General features: G+C 36.8%; 1 protein-coding gene across 3 annotated transcripts in view; it reads right to left on the bottom strand.

Annotated features, from left to right (window-relative positions):
- The window catches only part of LOC107745330 (pantothenate kinase 4-like), a 41,943-nt gene continuing 30,708 nt past the window's right edge, over positions 1–11,235 (bottom strand). For 2 of the 3 annotated variants that reach the window (XM_016559194.1, XM_016559195.1), the window contains exons 11-19: positions 6,850–6,962; positions 6,564–6,651; positions 6,183–6,334; positions 6,036–6,091; positions 5,494–5,543; positions 3,154–3,258; positions 2,955–3,055; positions 739–807; positions 2–617 (exon numbers count right to left, since the gene is read on the bottom strand). In XM_016559194.1, the coding sequence (XP_016414680.1) occupies positions 395–617; positions 739–807; positions 2,955–3,055; positions 3,154–3,258; positions 5,494–5,543; positions 6,036–6,091; positions 6,183–6,334; positions 6,564–6,651; positions 6,850–6,962 (957 nt within the window). In that variant the 3' untranslated portion in view covers positions 2–394. Of the gene's footprint in view, positions 618–738; positions 808–2,954; positions 3,056–3,153; positions 3,259–5,493; positions 5,544–6,035; positions 6,092–6,182; positions 6,335–6,563; positions 6,652–6,849; positions 6,963–11,235 lie in introns of all 3 variants that reach the window. The other variant, XM_016559193.1, reaches the window with a different exon arrangement.

The following is an 11,235-nucleotide window of genomic DNA, read 5'->3' as shown; positions in this document are numbered from 1 at the left end:
ATTACTAGGACTAATTCAATTTGAAAACTGTTCATAAATGTTTTATTTGTCATTCCAATCCATCCTGAATCCAACAAACTATTCAACAGCAACCAAATCTGGTCTGAGAACAATAAAATTCAATCTCATCAAAAGAAAAAGCCCCTATAGCTGTCATCCAATTGTTATGAGGGAGGCTACAGCAGATGTGCACATTCAATTTCAGAGCAGGCACACACGACTGCCCCCTTATTGATTTTGATTTACAAAACAAAAAAATTAAGCAAAAGCAAAACAAAACCCCAAATACAATCATTATGTCAATCTCAGGAAGAAGCACAGAGGACCCTTGGTAGTGCTCTTTCCTTTCAGCACTAGCCATTTTACCCCTAAAAACCTCTTAATTTCCCTAATGTTACCCTTGGGCTTTGGAAGGGACCTCGTATTTGAAGACTACACTGAAGATCTTGCCTCCAAGACGCTCGGCCAGCCAGGAGTTCTTTATGACGGCTAGTTTAAGGCTCTCGCAGCTGAGCATGGCGTAGTAGTTGGTGTGGATGGCCCGACCCATTCCTTCAATGATCACCAGATCTGTGCCACGCTCCCTGACGACTGTGGCCAGGACTTTGTCCAAGCGACTGAAGAATGAAGAACAAAGGGAGAGAGACCATGGTTTTAAGCAGAGGGAACTCGCATAACATTGGCTCTCTGTTTCACTCCAATAAATGAAAATACAAACAAGGACGGAAAACATTATACCTCAGGTCTAAACAAGGAGAACTAGAACCATTCTGCACCAAAGCAAGTCTGTCCTCTTTGAGTGCAGTGCTGAAAAAGAGAAAACAGAAACATGTTCAACCTTCTGTTACTATGTTACTTCAGCATAATGTAAAAAAAATAAATAAGGGTGTATTGGTTCACAACATTTATTTTTCAAAGAAACCTCTTTAAAAGCTTTAACCCTTTAAAGCCTACTGTATCATATTTGATACACAACATTCTATAGCCTCTAAATTATTACCATAACAGATCAAAACTTTGCTGCAAAACCTGTTGTACACAATCTTCTACAAGCCTTCTACCCTACTGCACATTTTTGTTCGGTTTAGACCTCTGAAAACAAAAATTAAAGTTTTTTTTCTTTTTACTTTCACAATAGGTCAATATTCACCATTAACCAAACACTTTTCACCTCAAGATCTCTCACTGTTTACACTCCGACTGATGCATGCGAACACATTGGAAATTCAAATGCTAAAAGGAATTGTGATTCTATTTGAGTTTTGGCAGGTTACATGCACAACGCAGAGAGAGTAAAAAAGCAGACACGTTAATTAATATTGCTATTTAAATATGACAGGCTCGTAACTCGTAAGACATGGGAAATACAGTTGCAAATGGACTTTGCTTTTCCATTTGAAATTCGGCAGTCACTGTGCGTTCGCGAAAGCGAAAACGGTAATGCAAGATTTGCAATTGCATTTGGATTATGTCACAATTTATGCGTCCACATAAGGAAGTGTTTGCAAGTCAAGTGCAAGTGAAAATACAATTTGCAATTCCTTTTGAAAATTGTCCAAAATATCCTTCCATACATGTGCACGAAGGCTGCAGTTGTCATGTGACATTATCTATAGTCATATTTACATTCAACATAGGTGAGAGACTACTAGGGGTTGGGTCTCGTTTGAATTTTATCAATTCCAATTCTGATTCTTATCGATTCCCAGTTTCAATTCCAATGTGGTTAAATTTTTTTTTTTTTAAAGTCAAACATTTAGATTAGAGCCCGACCGATATTGGTTTTTGGGGCCGATACTGATACCGATATTAAGGAGTAAAAAAAGGCCGATATCGATATATCGTAAGTATGTAACGTGTACGTTCCCTTGGAGCTGGAATCATGGCGGAATTTCATGTAAAGTCCACTTCGCAGGGTACTTACGGTCGAATAAGACCACGCTTGAATGCTGCTGCCTGAACAAGAGACCTTCCTTACTGAAGTGAAAATGTCACCCTCCGTGCGTCGGTAGCCCCCCGGGATCGCTTGATCGGTCGGTGCCAGACCGCGAATTTAACCACCCGTAACCACAGGGGTGGTCTCATTCGAAAGAGGGCCTCGATTCACGTTCGAGAGGGTTCCTCGATCTGAAAGGATCCCCCGAATTTGGTGCGGATTCTCTGCGCCGTTACGGAGATATGGCCATTCAAAATTTCAATGGTTTTCCATAGACTTAAGCTTTAAAGCGTTTCATCCAGGTCGCCAGTAGCAAACAATAGAGCGCACTCTGCTGGACAAACTAAGTAATTACACCATTTCAAGCATTTTATCTGCGTTATATGTTCTGTAAAAAAAAAAATCATATCGGCGGCACAGGCTCATATCGGCTGATAATATCGGCAAAACGATATATCGGTCGGGCTCTAATTTAGATATCAACCATATTTATTCTGTGTCTCTTTTTGCAAAACATTTAAATGCTGCTGAATACCATGAACCAAAATCAGCCGGCTGCATAAAAACTGGACTCAATTAAGAGCTGTTTGTGTGCAAAATAGAACGGCACGATTCTGGATAAATTGAGACTTTTTTTAATGGAGGTTGTAGTTCTCTCAAAATTCTGAAGAAAAGAATAGACAACAACAAAATCTCGTGGGATTTATGAATGATATGATTCAATGACTCACTCAAGATTTACTTGTTTCATTACTGGATGAATCAGTGTTTTTGAATTAATCTCTTGAATGAATTATTCAAAGACAAATACATTTTTAACAGCCCGTTTTCGCCACCTAAAAAAAAAAAAGATGTGCACACAGGAATTGATAGGTGGAATTGAAATTTGAATTTTACAACAAGGTTCCGATTCCTGACCTTAAGTATCCGATTCTGTAATTGGAATTGATTTTCGATTCCCAACCCCTAGAGACTACACAATTTTATTTCAACTTTGGTAAAGAGGGTGAGCACTCACTGAATGACAGGGTCCATGGCAGCTATTCTCTCCGTTAGGATCTGCAGCTCACTGTTAGTGACGTCATTGAGGGCAGGGCCTGAGTTACTGGCAAGAACAACCTAAAAGCCAACATAATCGCATATGTAACTAAAAATTTAAGAACACTATAAAAGACTCAAATAGATTTTTTAATAATTGTGTATTGTTGTTGACTTACCTCTGTGCCTCTGATGAGAAGTTCTCTAATGAAAGGGAAAACCCCAAGAATAATGTCTATTCCACTATTATCTACGAAAAATAATGCACATTTATGAGGAGGACCCTGTAAAAGAAAGCCAGTAGGTACACCTTCAATTAAGACCAGGAAGACTTTGTAGATTGTTTAAACATGCTTTCAGACAAAAATATAAAATTCATGGTATGCACAATGTCCTGAAACAGATGCAAAATATATGTTTTTTGTAATGTTTAAAAACAGGCCAGGGTAGACATTAGATGCAACATGTACGTTTAAAAAGTTACAAACTCCACTTTCAAATTCCAAGCCAGTTGCTGTCACTGTGTCCAAACCAGTTAACAACAAGCAATTTGTTTTGTTAACATTAGTAAATAAATATACTGCAAAGCAGCACATTATCACAGTCTGTAACATAACAGAGTCATAAGAAAAAAAATAGTCAACCCACACAATTGGTATGTTTACTAATAATGACTAATATAATTCACACATTTATGTGCACCTAAAAGGATCTCGGACAAACATTTGTTCACATAAATTTGCTCTAACCATCGTTCAAATGTTGACGGTTAAGTAGAAGCATAATCACATATTGGTTTTACTGATTACCTTTTAGTGAACTGGATTTTTGGAACTATTAGTTTTGGCATAAATCAAAGCAGATATCTGATGTTTTGTTTTTAATTCACCCATAATTCCTCTATATCTACAATTAAAAGTACATTTTAAAATTAAATAAATAAAATTAATCACGTTTTCTCACTCTCCCTTTCTAATACATCAAAACTGAAAAATTGTCAGCAGTATAATTTTTATTTTATAATGACAAAACATTATCAAGGTATTATTATTATTATTATCAACATATATGTACAAAATTTATATAGTTTGCATGGCTGCGTCTGAAAGCCTAGGCAGCTGACTTGCTGCCTCGCTGCCTTATGAGGCAATGACTTTGCAGGCAGCGTTTTTGCACGAAGGCACCTCATGAAAATGTTTTCAGACAAGCTTCTGAGGCAGCTTAATGGTTTAATGATCTACAACAAAATTGAACGAGTTTTTGTGATAACTAAACAAATATTAAATTATTATAATACTGATTTCCCGCAAGAAATAACATCAAAAGTGCAAAAAGTTAGTCAGAAACATACATTTACACACAAACTGACCACCAAACGCAACTTTCAGACGTCATCTTTATTTTTTTATCTCAACCGTCACGGAATGGAACGCACAGGATTGTGGGATATCAAAGGCAGTGAAGGATACATCTATGCTGCCTTCAAAACTCGATCAGAAGAAGGTACCTCCGGAGACAGGAAGTGAAGCAGAATTTGGATTCAGACGTGCCTTGACGCCTTCATGCCTTGAAATGCTGCCTCCGAAGGCAGCATTTTAGAGCTTTCGGATGCAGCGCATGTGTGTTTTTGTTTAATATTGTATTTCATACATAAGGTTTTTATGGATCATATGTGCAATTTGTTGAAATTCAGTGATTACTGAGAGATACACATATAAACCTTCCTGAAAATCCTGTTGTGCCATATTTGACATTTGCTTTTTAACATGGACATTTTTTTTTTTTTACATTTTTTAACATTAAATAAATAAAAAATAATAAATGCATAATCAAGAAAACACAAGCTGGTTCAGCCCAGTACATGTTTTTCTTAAATTATTACTAACAATATAAAAGTTATTCTTACACACATGTAAGATTTCACATGAAAGATTTCACAGCAAAAACACTTAACTTGATAAAAAAAACACTATCACTCAGAGAGCAGAAGGCACAAAGTAAATTGTGTACAGGTTTATCAGCAAAGTTTTGACCATGTTAATAATTTATAGGCCCTAGAAATTTGAGTACCAAATGTGATACAGTAGATATATTTATGAATGTAAATAAAATATATAAAAAAATAGACATTGTAATTATTGTTTTACACAATATTACAACAAATGTTTACTGTAAGTTATGAGAATAAAATGTTGCTAAAATGTGGTAGCGTGTTTTGCCAAACAAGCATTTTGTTTACAATCAATTTATACCCTCAAAGGGATGACGTATTCAAACATTAAAATCAAAAATAAATGTTACGTTTTTTTTTTTTTTAAATCATGAACTTGTGTCCTAATAAGATGTGAAAATTAATTTTCTAATGTCTCTTTATGGTCTTGGTCTTTTTTAGGGTTAAAATTGAAGAGATATTATCATATCACACCTGGTTAGGACAGAGTGCATGAATGCAGCTTACTATGAAGTTCAATATAGCACTTGAGAGGCCTGTTAAAGACATTGTCGATTTAAGATCTGACCTTCAGTCTCTCAATCCACTGGTTGTAGGCATCCACAAGCCATGGCCTCTCTGGGAATAAGAAATGTATATAGATTAGATATAGATAGAAATATAGATAGAACAAATAATATATTATTATTAGTGCTGTCAAACGATTAATCGCATACATATATTATTATTAGTGCTGTCAAACGATTAATCGCATACAAAATAAAAGTTTTTGTTTACATAATATGTGTGTGTACTGTATATATTTATTATGTATATATACTGTAAATGCACACACATGCATGTATATATTTAAGAAAAATAAGTTATTTTTATATTTAAAATATATTTATATATAATGTAAATTATATGAATATAAATATATACATTTAAATACTTTTGAAAAATATACTATATGTGTATGCATTTATATATACATAATAAATGTACACAGTACACACACATATATTATGTAAAAACTTACGGGTTTATTTTGGATGTGATTAATCGTTTGACAGCACTAATTATTATTCTTACTATATAATTTTAACAGTTTAAAATAAGTTTTCATACCTTGTAATTGCTGTTTTGCTTGTTCAAACCCAAACTCTGGATCTGATTCAAGCACGCTAAAGAACAATTAAAGGTAAGAATAAACCCAATGTGTGTGAAAAAATCAAATAAAAAATAAAAGTCTAGCATACTCGTCAGTACACTCACTCTGACACGGCTTTGGCTCCCCAGTCAAAAACGTTGCCAGCCAGGAGGCCTTTGACCAAAGTGAACTGTCTCTGTTCCCAGCTCAGCTCCTCTACCGACTTCACTACTTTCAGATAGTATTTCAGGGCCATGTCATTCTCCTTCTGCTTAATCTGCAGACAAACAGAGAATCAGACTGAGTCTGATGAACTCGATCAGCCACTAACATGGTTTAACCACTTGAAAACAGACACACAGATGCATAGAGATAGAGACTAAAACAATACAATCTAATTAAAAGAAAAACAAGTTGACAAGATTTTAAATGCGAGACTATGGGGAACTGATGTAATTTGAAGCACCACAGGCAAGGTGAAGGATGATTCAAGATTCAATGTAAACCTTAGAGTAGGGGTCAGGAAAGTTGAACTCGTTTAAACAGTGTTCTCTTGTGTCTAAAAGACTTCTGACGGTGAGGGATCCATAAGCACTAGAGATGAGATGAGAGGAGAGGCAAGCTACATTAGAAGAGAGAAAAACTCATCCAGCAACACTCAAGCACACACACTACAAGACTGTAACTCATAAAACATCCTAATATCTGCTAGCGACAGATATATCAGTCCAAGCTGAAGAATGAACCCTTGATGAGCCGTGGCAGAGACTGAAGGTTCATGGTTGCTCTTACAAAGGCTGGTGCCGGAGAGTCTGGAGTTTATGACGGTATTTCTGGCGAAACTTCTCTGCCCTTTCCACAGCCTCTGGTTGGTCTTTCTGGCTAGCTATGGCTCGCTTCACCACCTGTTGAAAAACAAAATGAGTTCATGAACATTTGTGATTTCTTTGTTTTTCTTAGTTTTGTAGCGGAAAAATCTTAGAATAGAAGCTATAAAATTTAACGATACCAGAGTGTATCTAGTGTACAGCAAACCTGACACTTCTAACCTTAACCTGACAAAACTCTAACCTTAATTGGAACAAACATCATGGATTTGATTCCCAGAAACATACTTTTTGTTGAAATTTATGTTGCATTCACACTTTGATTTGGATCTTAATGGCTGGCTTTGTACAACATTTAGGAAACAATGTTGGAAACTAGCCAGCTAACACAATGTTCCCATTATGTAATTTTTTAGTATGCTTTGATAATGTAACAACTTTACTGAATTTTATGACTTACTAAATAATGAAGTAACTAGGACATTGCATTCTCATGTCATTACCATCAAATACCATCTTTAAAAAAAGAAAGAAAAGAAAAAAGGGGGGGGGCAGTCGTGGCCTAATAGATGGAGAGTCGGACTTGTAACCCGAAGGTCACGGGTTCGAGTCTCAGATCCGGCAGGAATTGTAGGTGGGGGGAGTGAATAACCAGCGCTCTCTCCACCTTCAATGCCACGACTGAGTGCTCCAGGTAGGGCTGCACGATATTGGAAAAAACTCACATTGCGATATTTTGTTTTTCTGCGATATATATTGCGATATGAAAAAAAAAAAAATCACCAGATGACTTGAAGAGCTCTATTATGAAAAAAAAAAATCAATAAATCAATGATTGGGGTGATTTTGTAGCTGAGTAAATCAGCATAGGAAATAAACAAATTACAAGCATAGATAAATATAATCGAACAAAGACACAAATGAAATAAATGGTGCTTTATATTTTTCAGGTAAGTCTAACAGTATTCAGGTACAGAAATTGAATAATCAAATGTAAAATAACACTGCATAGTCTTTACTGTATAAATTAAATCTAATAAATCTGTGTTAAAGCTACAAAAGTGATTTTTCTCTATGTGTATTGTTTGATTAATGTTCATGACACAGAATGCCTCAGGAACACTGAACTACTCTTACACATCCATTTTCTTTCTCAATTGTTTACCTTCACCTAAGCAACTGTTTTTCCAAGAATACTTGCAGAGACATGCATTTTGACAATTTCGCACGTATGTGTCATTACAGGCACAAATAGACGCGGAAGTGAACGGAATTCAGTGCTCACGTGCATCTGCATGGGTCTCACCGTGTCTACACCGGACGCGAGCGCAACGCGAAAATAGAACCCATTATAATCAGTGATGCTGTGTGACTGACTACACTGGATGCGGCACGGCGTGACACGACAAATCCCTGACAGTAAACTGATGCTCGTTCTACTTATGACGTACTGACACAAACTTCAAACGATTTGTAACAGTCGCTTTGTCGCGTCCAGTGTAGAAAGACTTTGGGGCCATTCACATGCCTTGCCTAAAAACGCGTGGAAAACGCCAGCCGCTTTCTCCTTTTTTCCAAAGCGCTCGGGAGCTTGCGCTTTCGTGGCGTCTGCCGTTGCTAAGCAACCGTGACCTGCGCTCTCCTCGACGACAACGCGGAAGTTTCACCAAAGGATAAATGGATTTCCAGCACTGAAAATCGCTTGCAGTAGCTCAGCTACTAAATGTATTTAAAATGGGTATCTCTGTACAATCAGTAAAAATATAACGATCAGTGTACTAAATATCACACATCCTGCGATGTGACTATCGCCGATTCGCACATCGCGATATCGATGCTGAAACGATATATATTGCAGCCCTAGCTCCAGGTGTGTGTTCACTGCTTTGTGTGTGCACTTGGATGGGTTAAATGCAGAGCACAAATTCTGAGTATGGGACACCATACAATCACCAGATGACTTGAAGAGCTCTATTATGAAAAAAAAAAATCAATAAATCAATGATTGGGGTGATTTTGTAGCTGAGTAAATCAGCATAGGAAATAAACAAATTACAAGCATAGATAAATATAATCGAACAAAGACACAAATGAAATAAATGGTGCTTTATATTTTTCAGGTAAGTCTAACAGTATTCAGGTACAGAAATTGAATAATCAAATGTAAAATAACACTGCATAGTCTTCACTGTATAAATTAAATCTAATAAATCTGTGTTAAAGCTACAAAAGTGATTTTTCTCTATGTGTATTGTTTGATTAATGTTCATGACACAGAATGCCTCAGGAACACTGAACTACTCTTACACATCCATTTTCTTTCTCAATTGTTTACCTTCACCTAAGCAACTGTTTTTCCAAGAATACTTGCAGAGACATGCATTTTGACAATTTCGCACGTATGTGTCATTACAGGCACAAATAGACGCGGAAGTGAACGGAATTCAGTGCTCACGTGCATCTGCATGGGTCTCACCGTGTCTACACCGGACGCGAGCGCAACGCGAAAATAGAACCCATTATAATCAGTGATGCTGTGTGACTGACTACACTGGATGCGGCACGGCGTGACACGACAAATCCCTGACAGTAAACTGATGCTCGTTCTACTTATGACGTACTGACACAAACTTCAAACGATTTGTAACAGTCGCTTTGTCGCGTCCAGTGTAGAAAGACTTTGGGGCCATTCACATGCCTTGCCTAAAAACGCGTGGAAAACGCCAGCCGCTTTCTCCTTTTTTCCAAAGCGCTCGGGAGCTTGCGCTTTCGTGGCGTCTGCCGTTGCTAAGCAACCGTGACCTGCGCTCTCCTCGACGACAACGCGGAAGTTTCACCAAAGGATAAATGGATTTCCAGCACTGAAAATCGCTTGCAGTAGCTCAGCTACTAAATGTATTTAAAATGGGTATCTCTGTACAATCAGTAAAAATATAACGATCAGTGTACTAAATATCACACATCCTGCGATGTGACTATCGCCGATTCGCACATTGCGATATCGATGCTGAAACGATATATATTGCAGCCCTAGATCCAGGTGTGTGTTCACTGCTTTGTGTGTGCACTTGGATGGGTTAAATGCAGAGCACAAATTCTGAGTATGGGACACCATACTGGGCCACACATCACTTCACTTTCACCAAATTACCAACTCACACCATAGTCAGACTGAACTCCTACGGTTATAAGATAACCAAGAATGTTCTAGTAACAGTATGTACAATATATTCATAATACACCACGTCTACACCAAACGCGAGCAGTGCAATGCGACTAAAGACAACAAGAACCCATTAATGATTCTGTCTAGAGGTCTCTCTCAACCCAGAATGCTCTTTGTGATATGCTGGTTCAAGAATATGTAAAATAAGCAATAGGTCTCAGGTTATGGAGCTCAAATATTGTTTTAATGAAGTTAAATAACCTAAATGCACAGTAAACATCAAAGTCAAGTATGACGTAAGAGAGTAATTTGAAAAAGAGTGTGGAGAAAATTTTAATTTTGTGATATAGCCTACTAACAACAAAGTTATTTTTCGTTTTTTGCTTATGGATAAAATAAAGTTTGAAATCCCATTGCAGTGCTGTAATGTTAACGAACATCCCAACATTCACACTGATGAAAAGTGCCATTTAGATGAATATGTGAATGTGTTTTGTGTGCTTTCCCCTTAATAACAAAACAAATATACAACAAAAATAACAACGGTGAGAAAACAGCAGTTAAGAAAACATCTGATCAAAGCACTATCCAGTCAAGTCATGTTCATTTCTAACCTACTTCATAAAATATTACTTTAAAGCCACAAATATCATAACTATTATCTATAGGCCTACTGTAATTGAGTCAATTAATTTTGGACACAGAAGGACCATCATTTAAGTGGGACTTAAATATGCCATGGAGGGATATTTAAAATATTTCAAAATACAGGTGAAGTCTCATGTAACAGTCGTCACGATCGCCGATGACAACATCCCGGATCAACACCGCAGGGTAAGATAAAATTAATTTACATTTAACCAGTTTAATATGGAGAGGCATTGAAAGATCTTCGTTTATGTGTTTTTGACCTACAACTGTACATGACGTGAGAACAGTCCGCTATTTAGGTTTGTACGTTAGCATGGACTCACTAACTTTAACGTTAGCTAGTTTTAGCCAGAGATACCTTGCTGAAGCACAAGATGATATTAACATTTTGCTTGAGCAGATGAAAATTGTAACTTAATGAGAGTATGACAACCAGAAAATGAACGTTTTCATCATCATTGGGATTGGGATTGAATGCTTAAAAGATTTTTTGCTCTGTTTTGTTTGGGTTTAGGAAATGTAATAAAATAAATT

The sequence above is a fragment of the Sinocyclocheilus rhinocerous genome, unplaced genomic scaffold (assembly GCF_001515625.1).
Source record: "Sinocyclocheilus rhinocerous isolate Xijiao unplaced genomic scaffold, SAMN03320098_v1.1 scaffold1730, whole genome shotgun sequence".
NCBI classification, from domain to species: Eukaryota; Metazoa; Chordata; class Actinopteri; order Cypriniformes; family Cyprinidae; genus Sinocyclocheilus; species Sinocyclocheilus rhinocerous.
This window is presented reverse-complemented; position numbering and strand designations above follow the sequence as displayed.